General features: G+C 41.0%; 1 protein-coding gene across 1 annotated transcript in view; it reads left to right on the top strand.

Moving 5' to 3' along the window:
- Window positions 1–1,048: 1,048 nt before the first annotated feature.
- The window catches only part of LOC122888233 (arf-GAP with GTPase, ANK repeat and PH domain-containing protein 1-like), a 20,650-nt gene continuing 8,504 nt past the window's right edge, over window positions 1,049–13,194 (top strand). The window contains exons 1-11 of the mRNA XM_044222359.1: window positions 1,049–1,961; window positions 2,522–3,743; window positions 9,860–9,918; window positions 10,009–10,096; window positions 10,390–10,475; window positions 10,607–10,748; window positions 10,834–10,968; window positions 11,064–11,185; window positions 11,400–11,561; window positions 12,654–12,737; window positions 13,014–13,118. Coding sequence (XP_044078294.1) covers window positions 2,606–3,743; window positions 9,860–9,918; window positions 10,009–10,096; window positions 10,390–10,475; window positions 10,607–10,748; window positions 10,834–10,968; window positions 11,064–11,185; window positions 11,400–11,561; window positions 12,654–12,737; window positions 13,014–13,118 — 2,121 coding nt within the window. The 5' untranslated portion in view covers window positions 1,049–1,961; window positions 2,522–2,605. The remainder of the gene's footprint in view (window positions 1,962–2,521; window positions 3,744–9,859; window positions 9,919–10,008; window positions 10,097–10,389; window positions 10,476–10,606; window positions 10,749–10,833; window positions 10,969–11,063; window positions 11,186–11,399; window positions 11,562–12,653; window positions 12,738–13,013; window positions 13,119–13,194) is intronic.

Genomic DNA, 13,194 nt, shown 5'->3' with positions numbered 1-13,194 from the left:
CACTGTGGCCACAATTGAAAATTAACAATCTGATGAATTAACTACTACAAAAAACACATTTTCCCCAACATAGAGTTAGATGAGAAGATCTATACCCCTCTCATCATGTCTTTATAATAAATATAAATCTAGAGCCAGCAGCAGGTTAGCTTAGGTCAGCTTAGCTAAAGACTGAAAACGAAGGGGAAACAGCTAGCCTAGCTCTGTCCACATACCAGCACCTCTAAAGCTAATTAACATGCTATATCTCATTTGTTTAATCGGTACAAAAACCGAAGTGTAAAAATGACAAATTGTGGTTTTATGTGCCACTGCTCCTGCCACAACTAATCGTTTTTAAATTTTAGTTTGTGTATGAAATTAACGTATGAGATACGTGTTAGTGAGCTTCAGAGGGGCTCGTACTTGGATCTTGTTACCACCTTTGGACAGAGGCAGGCTAGGAGTTTCCCATCTTTATGCTAAGCTAAGCTAACTGTCTACTGGCTCCAGCTACATATTTAGCTGAAAGAAGTGAGTGAGGAGGAAGGTAGGGCCAATCTTCTCAAAGAAGATGCAAGAAATAAACGGATAACCCAAAATGTCAAACTAGTCCTTTAAGCAGTGAAAGTACCCCCCCCCCTCTCCCCAGTTCAATCTTTTTTGGTTGTAATTGCTGTGTTTTGATTGGACCAAATAGTCAGTTAATTTATATAGGAACGGGGAACTCGAGTTTAACTGTAAGAGTGACAAAAAATGCTAATTAGGTAAATCATTTATGTTGACATGTTAATGATGAGGAGACGAGCAGTGAGGGAAGAGAAGTGGCTTCCCCCAGGAGAGAGATTGTGTAGTGAAAAGAAATATTTTAAGAGCTCTTTTGTTCTTGTTTTATTTCCAAGAAACTCAGTTTTTCCTGCCCTCTCGTCTATATTCTTCTGCTGTCATTATCACCTGCAAAGCCAAATTAGTATCTTCAGTTTCCTCTCCATGTAATTTAATTACATGCTACTTAATTCAGTTTCCCTTCCTAAGCATTTTTATATAACATTTTATTTCCTATTGCAATGATCCATAGACATCCAGATTTCTCCTTCCTGTGCATCCTCACTTTGTCACTCAGAGGGGACAGACAGTGAGGCAGGGAGAGAAAACAGCAGCTGCCCATAAATTGCTTTGGAAAAGGAGAGGGGAGAGAAAGCGCTGGAGACAGAGCAGATGCATTGGCAGGAGAAGAGCTGAGGGTTTTTCTTTCTCCCTCCTGTCTCTTTTGTTGTTGGCACAGATAAAAATCTGATGAACGTGGGCAAGGACCACCACCACCACCACCTCCACCACCTCACTGCAAGCCTCTCATCCCCAGCCCCGGAGCCAGATCCAGTGTGGAGCAGGTTGTGTGGCAGGCTAACGGCGGACTAGCGGGGGGCTGTAAAGCTCTGTGGCAGCGAGAAGAGGAGGAAAAAAAGGAGGAGGGGCTGTGGTGAGCTGGTGGGCTTCCTCTGCCTCACAGACACATTTTATTGACTTGCTAATTGGATGAGGCACTCGGAGGAGAGGATGCGGTGAACGACAGGAGCTGCTCTCCAGAGGAGGGATACAGGCACAAGGTAGCATTGCTTGGGTTGAGTAAATCCAGCTACTCTTTTTTTTTCTTTTCTGGAGACATAACAACAGATGTTTTTCAGCATCTCCCAGTGACCCTCACACCGTGCATACATAATTTTATGCATGACATTGTCGAATGGAGGCTCCAGCTGCCAGACGCTTCGTGACAAGTAAATGAGTTCCATTTTGATGTTTTTGCACCCTGTTCCCTTTTAACCTGTTTTTTCTCTTGGACTCATCAGCTGGAGCTCTTTTTTTTTCTCAGCCTTGTTTGATGTGCCATTTGATATGAATGGCAATCTGATGGCGAGATAAATTCTTCATCAAATCAAATGTACAAGGAACTGTGCAATGGATATTCTTCTGGAAAAATGAAGGTATGATATGAGCAAAAAGCCAAGACACACATACTGTAGTAAGGTGGCATTATTCAGTCAGTATTCATTTTAGTCCTAGTCAAGAAATGGATCAAGCGAATGTATTGACTGTTGCATAATTCCAGGCTGAAATCTGAGGCTGAGACATCAACACAGTAAAAAGATACGTCTCCTTATACAGATCCGTGTGTCTGCATGTCAGATTTGCACAGAATAAATGAGTTTAAGAAGGGAAGCAAAGCAAAGAAAGGGGAGGATTATGAATGAATCAGTGTTAGAGACCAGTAGTAGCGGTGTGCATTGAGGAGGATTAATGGAGGCATTAAAAAAACAGTCTAGACTTGTTTCACCGCTGGGTCAGCCTTTTAAATATATTCTGGAAATTTGCAGTTCCAAGCACTCCTCTTCTTTTCAGTGACTCTTCATATCTTTATTTTAAAATGAAACTCGGATTCCTGTCAAGTGCACAGGCCTGATATCAGACACAATCAGCTACACAAGGTTTGATCAGGTGTTTGTGTTTGATCTTGATCTTAGATCTTCTTTCTCCTCTGCTTCAGTCTTGTCCTGGTTGCCATGACTGAGATGTGCAGGTCTGGCTAGGTCAGAGAGCAGGTGCCACTGTGCTGAAGTCTGCCGTCCTGATGAGCAAGGCAGGCAACCCACAGAGACGCACCACCTACCTCATTTCCCTCACTCTGGTGAAGGTTGAGGCTGTGCCAGAGGATGTAGCAGGGAACCAGAAGGAGGCTCTTCCAGAGGGGGAAGGGAGCCCTAAGAAGGAGGAGGAGGAGAGAAATGCCCCTGAAAAGGAGGAAGGGCCTGTATGTACGCAAGTGGTGGAAAAAGAAAACACACAGGTAGAAGAAGAAGTGGAACAGGTGCAGATCAAGTATGGCAGTCCGGTTGAGAACTGGGGGAAGCCTGAGAGGAGGGAAACTCATGGACACCAAAAAGACATTGTATCAGTTGGAAAAAGCAAAGACACTTCTTTTGTACATCCACCTGTTAGGCAAATGGTCAAAGTGTATGGAGGAACTACCTCTGAGGGAACTGTGCGCAGGGAGGGGCCTCGCTCGGAAGCCTTGCGCCCCAAGACAGAGCTCTACCGAGAGCCCCCCATGCTGTTCCTAAAGGGTGAAAATGGAGCAGACCTGAACAGCCGCTCACGTTGCAGCCTCCCTTTTTCTGTCCCACCACAGGTCAGCCAGCGTCCTGAAGTCCTGATGAGGTCACATGCAGGAGGCAACTCTGCATGCTGGAGGGAACTCAGAGAGGCCAATTCAAGCCTTTATCACTCTGCTAAGACTTTGGATCGAAGGGATAACCGCATTGGGGACCAGTCCCCCTTAATGGCAGCTACAACTCTGGGGCCTTACAGAGCATCCTGGGCCGACAGTGATGGCAGGGGCACACTCATTCGCCCCATAGCTCCCATCAGCGGAGGATTTTCAGGCATAATGACCAGGGACAGCCCTCAGGGGGAGAGGTTTAAGACGGTTTCTATTTCCTTCCCTGCACCTCCTGCTACTGATGTGTCCAGGCCTCAAAGAAAAGGCACGAGTCGTACCCTGGATAACAGCGACCTACATTCCCTCTCTGAGGACCTGAAGAAGGGGAAGGAGGGCCAGGGAGGAACAATCCAGCGAGCTCCTCCCCGTGACCGAAAGATGCTCAAGTTCATTAGCGGCATTTTCACCAAAAGTACAGCTGCGCCGCCCAGTGTCAACACTGCTCCTCCCCTCTATCCAGCTGTGGAAAGGGGCTCGAGTGAGGAGGAAGGTAGGGCCACCTTATGCATCTCCTGTATCTGCACACACAACTTTATGACAGGCTTTTAATGTCACATTGACACTTATGATAGGCTAAATATTTTATCCCAACATTTCTGTTCACATATATTTAGTTCTTCATACATTTTGACTCATCCTATAGTCTTTAAGCCCCACAGTGCTGCACATACTTGACAAAATAAAGAGGAAAAACACTAATAAAGAGGGCAATTGGTCACATGAACCAACAGAACAACATTCATACAACTCTTTAGAAGAGATGGAAAACTGCTCGTCTGTGAGAATTTGGTGATGGTGGCAAAAAACACAGTCACATCTGTTGTTTCATTTCAGCCATCAGTGCACACTTGGGCTGAAATTTAAGCGACTAAAAAGACCATTTTGTTTAATGTGATTACGCAGGATCACATATCACTGCCCTCTCTGGAGTTGTGTGGACATAAACCAAAAAATGTGCTCCCACTTAGTCCCAGTAATGTTCTAATTCTAATTCATTAATTTACTTCAACATTTCATTTATACGGGCATAGTTGCTGTAAATTACACACAGTTGCGATATTCAGTTATCAGGTGAGCATGAATTTATTCTGCTTATTTTCATGCAAAGTGGATTTGAATAAGGCTATAGTACTAAAATAAATGTGGTTATTTTCAGTTAGAATAAGCTGTTGTATTTTCCTCAGATGAAATAGACGAGATAAGTGTCTTATGTTCTCGGTTTGCTGTGAGAGAAATTCATATGTAAACATGGACACATGTTAATTAAAAACTTTACTGATGAACAGCATCAGTGTTTGTGACATGATAGGCATTGAGAAGACCAACCAGCTAATGAGGTAAATAAAAACCTGTCTGAGATCAATGTCTAGGAAACCTTTCATGTCTTTGAGGGATATGATTCTGCTGTTTCATTACCTCCCTGAGTGTATCTCTCAGTTTATCTGAAACAAATTCTTAGGACCACACAATAAAATATGTATAATTTAAAGAATATTATAGATCCAAGACGAAAACTGACAGAAGGGCGGGACTCAGAGAAAAAGTTGCAATTACAATTCTGTCTGCTACTTCAGCCCCATGGATTTATCAATACACAGCACAGTGAGGCTACTGATATTTCAGAGCCATGGTCAGGGCCATAGATTCTAACTTCCACAAACCTCAGTCAGATAAAAGATCAATGAGTAAGGCAGACTAGACTAACATATTCAACTAAACAACCCCTCTGCCCCTGCACTTTCTCTGCTACTAGGGGATGGAGAGGGTGGGATAGCAGGTTAACAAGGGGGATGGATTTTGGTCATTTTGCTAACAAGGGGAATGGCATCCCCCCTCATCCTGCCTCATAACTCTACTGGCCATAACTCTAACTCATTAATGATAATCGATTCATCTTTTCAGTAATTTTTCAAGCAAAAGTACCAAACATTCTTTGTTTATAGCTTCTCAAATGTGAGGATTTGTCTTATGTGATAGTTGTCAGTATTATTGAGTTTTGAACTGGTGTTCGGACAAAATAAGCTATTTTACGAAATTGTTGTGGGCATCTTTCACTATTTTCTGACATTTCATAGAACAATCACGTATTCGAATCGTCACATTAACTGATAATGAGAATAATCGTTGCAGCCCTATAATGATCACTAGATTTACAATAAGAATGGATCTAAATGTCAAGTTAATCATCTTCTTGACAAAAGCTGGATCTATTTCTGAGGATCCTACAGGCCTCCAAGAGGTCTGTTAGAGAAATTTATGGAATATTATTTATTTGCCAATAAAACCTGTTGCAAAGATAAAAATACAAATACAAACAAACAGTAAACTAAAACCAATTACAAAAAGGATTTTAACTGTATTAATGTTGCAGATGAATTTTTTTTTTCATTGTTTATCAGTAGTGAAAAGTTCAAATGCTATGATCTGTCTCTGTACTTTCACTCAATGTTTTGGATCTCTGTTTTGAGGAAATTCCCCAAACCTTGACACCCAAACTAGAAATGAGTTCAGTCTTGTCAAAAACTACGAAAACACTTCATGAAAAATTCAGACTTCTCTATTTGAAATAAATGAAATGATGCAACTTTATCTATCTTTAATCCTTATTGATATATTCTAAAGAAAATCATCTTTGACGGAGAGTGTGGTATTGGAGTAAGCTCTGAATAATTTGTCAGTAGTAAGTGGGACATGAATAATTAAGGTTGGGGATACACAGAGCTGTGTTCATCAGAGGAGTGAGGGGAGCGGGAACCTGCTACTTCCTGCTCTGTGCATAGAGTTAATCAGCCTTCAAATGGAGCCTATTCATTAGTTGACGCAATATTGTGTTTAAGTGTTTTTGACATTGTGCCATGTTGAACCTGTAATTTCAGCATATTATTGATCAGATTTGATTTAGAAAATATTGCTCAGCATTGTCAAAATGTGAGACACATATTTTCAGCTTCATATGTGCACAGGTGGACATCATGTCTCTATGCCTCTCACACGTCGCTGTATCCATGAGAGACCATTTATTGTATAGAGACCCAGGCTGGAGGCTTCTGGAAAATGGAGTTGCCATGGCAACAGCAAGCCGTGAGAGATGCTATTTGGTCTGTGGTGTGACGCTGTTGATGGAGGGGAGTGTGGGGGCGTGGGGATTGCCCAAAGATGGGGATGAGGGGGTTTAAAGTTAGAATCTGTGTCCCCAGAGAGCCGACCGATGCCGTGGCTCCGCCCGAGCACAACGTGACCTGACAGCTTCAGAATGTTTGTGCAAACAGTATCTATGTCGTTGTCTCTGTATAATTTCGACATTGATTTACATCTGTAAGCACTTTCACAGTGTTACCCAGAGTGTGTGTGTGTGCATGTGTCCACACTGGCAGTCATTTGTCTTTCTCTGTTCAGCCTCATATCTGCAGATGTGTGTGGTGTCCTTCATGGCTCTGTGTGTGTGTGTGTGTGTGTGTGTGTGTGTGTGTGTACTAGTGAGGACTCAAACACGTTTATTACCTACAGAGTGAGGACATTTTTGGAAAGTGAGGACATTTTGGCCAGTCCTCACAGCTTCAAAGGGCCGTTTGAAGGTCAAGACTTGGTTTTAAGGGATAGGTTAGAATTAGATTATGGTTAGGGTGAGGGTAAGGTTTAGGTATTTATTTGTGATGGTTAAGGTTAGGGTAAGGGGCTAGGGAATGCATTATGTCAATGACGGGCCTCACAAAGATAGAAGTACAAGGATGTGTGTGTGTGTGTGTGTGTGTGTGTGTGTGTGTGTGTGTGTGTGTGTGTGTGTGTGTTTTATTGAATGTCCATTCACAGAGGTACCTTTGCTGTATTTCTACTGAGGTTAGAGCTAATGCTCTCAAACCAGAATGTTAAGTGCAACCTCACTGCAATAGATATCCTCAGCAAGTCCTTTAATGTAGAAGTTAGACATTTAAAATTGTAGTATTTTAGTATTTTAAATAATTTCATAAAAGACATCAGCTTGTTTTAAGAATTGTTTCAATTGTTATTTTCTTGACACAAGCGGACTTATCTGTCTTATTCCTCCTTGATTCAAGATACTCGTCCAAAACCCTGAAACTACTGAAGGTGTTTTATCATAATGTAGTGGCTGAATATTTCCTTTCTTTGAAGAAAACCTTTATGGTTGAATATAAGAGAGTAAGTGACTTGTGATTGATATTTTCTGTAGAGTGTGGAGCAGAAATATATCTGTGACCTCAGAATTAAATTAGAATAAGTAATTAATAAAACTAAGAATCAGAATAAATTGTATCCCATACTATGACCTTGCTGTCTGCACCACCTTTATGAGTTTTTGTCATATAATTTGGCCTTTTTACAAAGTCTTATTTTAGTATATCAGCGCCAAATCTGATGCATTACTTATTAAACCGACTGCTACACAATAAACCTGCACAGCTGAGGGATCATTATGATCACAGTTAAGCAATGAAGTAGATATATTTGGCCATAATCTCACAACTATTTATCATCGTGACACTTGGAACATAATGTAGGTTTTTAATATTAACACTCAGTCATCATATTGTCACTGCCAAGTGGATGTCCTTATCAGTAAAACCAAAGCCAGAAAACCAACACAAACACAGGTCTCTTAATAAGTTTTTAAAAATTTGTTTGATTAATAGCAGTTGTGCTCGAAAGTCACTGTGGTGCAATAAGTTGACATCGGAACCCTGCAGTGTGCGAGCAGTTTATTTATCTATTTACCTATTTACGTTTTTAAACATTCAATAAATGGTAATAGATCATCTTAGTAATATAAAAGTATAAATACAATGAAATTAGGTGCATTGTTTTTTTTTCTGGGGTTCCAGTTTATTTACATTAGACACATTACACTTTTATTTGTTTAAATGAAAGCTTTTGTCTTTATATGGTTGTTTTATGTAGTTAATAAGTGATTAGATTTAGTACAATTCTGATGCAATTCATCAGACCATAAAGAACTGACAGAGGAATGAGTTTGCTCATCTCTGGAGATGCTGACATCTGCCTCAACCTATAAATGATGCTGTTAACAGCAGTTGACAGCAGTTTTCTTCTATCATTTCTTAAAGAGCCATTTCCTTTTTGTCTGATACAAAATAAAGATAAACAACATAAAAGTAACCAATATCCCATTATTGATCATTTAGTATAAAAACATCCATCTTAACAAGTAAACTCAAACCGGAATAGATAGGTACGTATTGGACAATGATTCCTTGTCCTGATTGGATGCACTGCCTGGCAGTCTGCAACACACGGAAGTAGTTGGTTTTGCGGTGTTTTCACTCAGAAAAGGTAGTCTATCATAGCGTTTCTAAGGTCTAGCTAGTTTGAAAGTAGGAGCACTGCTGTCATGTTTTGTAATTTGTCGTTATGTTTTGCACTTCAGGGCCCCCATGCTCAAGACACCAGTGCAATAATTTCACTTTTCCCAGTGCAGTTTCCTGTTTTTATGGAATATTAGAAATTAAGCCCAGTATAACGTAACAATACTGGATAAGGCAGATCGCTGCTCTAGTATTCAGACTCTGGCTGACTCAACAATAGACTCAAAGAATTTTTAATGTTTCAAGTTTCACCTTCTTGATACCACAGAGTACCAGGTGGCATATTCTGTCTTGTTTCACTTGACACTAACTTTTATAAAATTCATGAAATAAGGCAAACTGCACTGGGAACAAGATGAATTATCTCACCACAGATGGATGAAATCTTTTTTTTTTTTTACATTTTCAAGGCTGAATAAAAGAATAATTGACTTGTTAGGAGGGTTTTTTTGCATGGTAACCATAATAAAAGGCACAAAAAGTGGACTGTCTAACAATGTTAGGGTAAACTAAAGATATCTGGCATGCTCACTAACACTGTAGACTTGCACATTGGTACACTTGACTGAATGTTCACTGTCTGGGGGCTGCAGCCTCTCTGCACCCAGTGGGGAGGCTTGGACACCCTGACTCTCCTCACTATGCTGTGTCCACGGGCAGTCAGGCCAGACCTGGCCAGCAGTCAGGATTTAATTCTTTTAAAGGAACACTTCAACATTTTGGGGAAATAGGCTTGTTTTTTTTAACTTAGTCGTTGTTGAGTTAGACAAGGAGTCTGGTGTCAGCTTCTTGAAATCAGAGGATATGGTTAGCCTAGTTGGCTTTTTTTTTTGACCAGAGGTATGCTCCTCATTCTGAAGTTGCCTACTTTACACATTCCCCTGACTAAACAAAACCTGGATGTGTTGGTGACTAGTTTGCTAACAACACACAACATGTAAGTAAGAATGGTTTTGGAGTTGTTAAATGGTGATTTTTTGTGTTTGTTTTTAATGGAGCTAACCACTTTTGTTTCCTGTTCTTCTTAAACCATAGTTAGCTGTCTTGCTCACAGTCAGAAGAGAAGATCGATGATGTGTTTCCAGTGCAGAAATGGATGTGGAGAGTTTTTCAGCCTAGCTTAGCACAAATGTTAGCTTACAACTTCCAGCAACTCCAAGGTTGTCTTATCAATACTTTGTATCCTGTATCTTGTTATACAGCAAGTTACCAATACATCAAATCATTACAGGACTGAGCTTATGGATGTCAATTTTGTTTTCTTCAGCTGCATGCACCAGCAGTCAAGAATGGACCATGAGCCAAACTATACAAGAGCTTCACCTGGTAAGCATCAGGACATAGCTTTTACAAACTAGGGCATGGGATTTAATACTAAATTAATATTTTCTCTCTCTCTGTGTTTGTGCTCTGCAGGGTGTCTTGGGAGGCCTGTGCAGTGGGAAGTCTGCTCTGGTCCACAGACACTTGACAGGAAGTTACCTGCAGCTGGAGAACGCTGAGGGTTGGTTTCACATGTCCCCATCTACAACCTTTATGTGTGTTTTTCTATGACACTGTCTGTACATAACTGGCAATAGAGCTTTGTCACAGCAGACATTTCTACTTCTCATACAAAGGTGTAAATAATAACATTAATGCTGGCTTCATTCCATTTAGACGATCCGTGACAGGGGCCAGGGCATGCTATTAATGTTATTAGTTAGTTGATGTGCTTTTCCTGTTATAACAAGTCAAAATATCTGATGTGAAAAAGGTCTATATGAACTCTTCTTTATTCCTGCGGTGTACTTGCAGGCCGCCAGTACATTAAGGACGTCCTGGTTGATGGACAGAGCCACGTGTTAATAATCAGAGAGGAGACAGAACTCCCAGGTGCTCAGGTGGGTTTGGGAACTGATTGAACTTGAAATGTTGACAACTATTTAAACTTGATGTAATTTAGTCCTTACTATCATCCTGCTCCTGTGTAATTTTGAGTGCTACTCTTCTCCTCCTCCTCCCTTCTCCTCAGTTTGCAAGTTGGGTGGATGCAGTTATCTTGGTCTTCAGTCTGGAAAACGAGGCCAGCTTCCAGGAAGTTTACAAAATCTACCATCAGCTCGCTGTTCACCGGCCTATTTCTGAGATACCTTTCATAGTAGTCGGCACTCAGGGTAGGACACTCACACACAACGTGCTTTCATTCAAATGTTTGCAGAGATGAACTTTTGTTTTATTTGTGATTTGTGCTTTTTCTAGATAAGATCAGCAGCACCAACCCCAGAGTAATAGATGATGCCAGGGCCAGACAGCTCTGCTCAGACGTGCGCCGCTGTACTTACTATGAAACCTGTGCGACGTATGGCCTCAATGTGAACAGAGTCTTCACTGATGGTATGAACTTTGAGGATTCTGCTGCAGAAGATGCATAAATATGAAGGTTATTTGCCTTTTTTTAGGGCTAATGTTTAGTTTCTTTTATTCCATAGCTGCTCAGAAAATCATGGCAGCCAAGAAGCAAGCTGCACTACTGGCTTCCTGTAAATCTCTCCCTAACTCTCCCAGTCACTCTGGAGGCTCCACCCCAGTGTCAGGCGTCTTTCCAGGACAGGTAAAACTGTTAAGGACCATCTGCTCCACACTGTCTGAAAAAATGGTACTAAGTTGCACCATTTACGTGCACCTTTTTATACTAAGTGTATTTTATATTTTAGGCTTGCCGGTCACTTTTAAAGGCTGTAGGTATGCTGTTGTAACAAACTATCTCCCTTTTCTGCTCAATTGTCACATCATCGCCCCCACCCCCTCCTGCTCCGGCTCTTTAGGCCAGTAACGGTGGTCAGAGCAGTGATTACTCCTCATCACTTCCATCCACTCCTGTGATCAGCCATAAAGAGATCGGCAGGACAGCGAGAGGGGAAAAAACAGATAGTGCCACGCCTGGGTCAGTCCGCAGTGCCACCCGGAGACGCACCTCCCGATTTGCGGTACATACTGGTCAAGTGATTCTTTTTTAGGGGGCACAAGCAGTCATGTTTATGTACCCTTTCATATTTATACTCTTGCCCTTTCCTTTTTTTGTCTTTTTTTTACTTTGACCTCACATTTTACTAGGTTCCCTTTTTTTGCTTAAAAACTCATGATTCTAGGCACTTAAAGACAAACCAAAGTCCAGTGGCAGAACATCCTGGGTAGCACTATAGTCACAGTATGAAATTTTACTGTTTATTTGGCCATGCCATTTCACCTAAATATACAAAACTTTGTCATATAATTTAGATCATAGTGAACAGCTCACAGGGCCCACAGAGTAGGGGTGGAAGGTATAACCAGTGTCAACAACACACCGTAGATAGATGCACCTTGATTTGGATTTGGCTGTACTGTTATAGAGTGGCTTTTATTTGTCAGAGAAAGACAATGCTGCTATACTTTTTATTTTATTTTTACATTACTTATCTTTAAATTACTCTTTTTAATTACTATTTTATGTAGTACTTTGTACTTTCTTTAAATATATTTTATACATGGATGTTCCTTTTTGCTTTTATTTATGTAAAGCACACTGAATTGCCCCTGTGTTCGAAATGTGCTATATAAATTAACTGGCTATTGCTAAGTCTGACACCAGTTATGTCAGGCTGCCTTCTAAAACATATTTTATGTTTTGTTTTGAGATAATAAAAGAAGTAACTTGTCACCCTGCGTAGTCTGTAGATAACTACATTCTTTTTCCAAATTAAATAGTTAAATAACTTATTGGAAAAGTAATTTATAACTTTGAAATTACCCTAACTTGGTTTGGGATTTGACTATGAAACTTACTGAGGTCAACAGCAGGAACATTGTTAATATAAAAATATTGATTAGTGCAGCTTTAATGTAAGGATGAATGGCACTGATATTTGATTTCTACTGAGATATCGCTTACATGAATAAGCAGTCAGCAGAAACTCCATTCCCATTTCCAAATACTTTGTAGTGAAATGCACACAATTCACAAGGAAAACTTCAGTACTTCATATTTTACCCCATTCTTGCCTCTGATGCAGTTATTGCTTCTCTTGTCCTTTGTTTAGGGTCGGAGAGGCAGTGACTCGAACAGAAGGAGTGTAGACTGTAAGGGCGATCTGGGCAGTGGGCGCTCCATTCCCATCAAACAGGTGGGGCACAGATTTGCACTTGATGCAGAAACAAATGTGATGTATCTAATGACCCTCTGCAGAAGACGTCACACCAGCACTCACTCGAAATCAAATGTGTGAAGGCAGTTTGATCATGTGGAGTGGTGAAGTGTTGTGATCTCCCATATTGGCCTGATGAATAGGATAGTGAGTGTTTTTGGCAGCCAGCAGTCATCATGCTGCCGAAATGTGTGAGATGAACGCACAAGACATTTGCAATAAATTCTCATTCTTCGGTTTTGTCACCTCCATCAGGGCATCTTGCTGAAGCGCAGCGGGAACTCGCTCAACAAAGAGTGGAAGAAGAAGTATGTCACGCTGTCCAACGACGGCATATTGTCCTATCACTCCAGTGTCAATGTGAGTCAGTGTGTTGACAGAGCGCTTTGAAGCAGTGTGCTGCTGAAAGCACCACTGACGGCTAGTGGTTGATGGT

Source organism: Siniperca chuatsi, linkage group LG2, assembly GCF_020085105.1.
Source record: "Siniperca chuatsi isolate FFG_IHB_CAS linkage group LG2, ASM2008510v1, whole genome shotgun sequence".
NCBI lineage: Eukaryota > Metazoa > Chordata > Actinopteri > Centrarchiformes > Sinipercidae > Siniperca > Siniperca chuatsi.
This window is presented reverse-complemented; position numbering and strand designations above follow the sequence as displayed.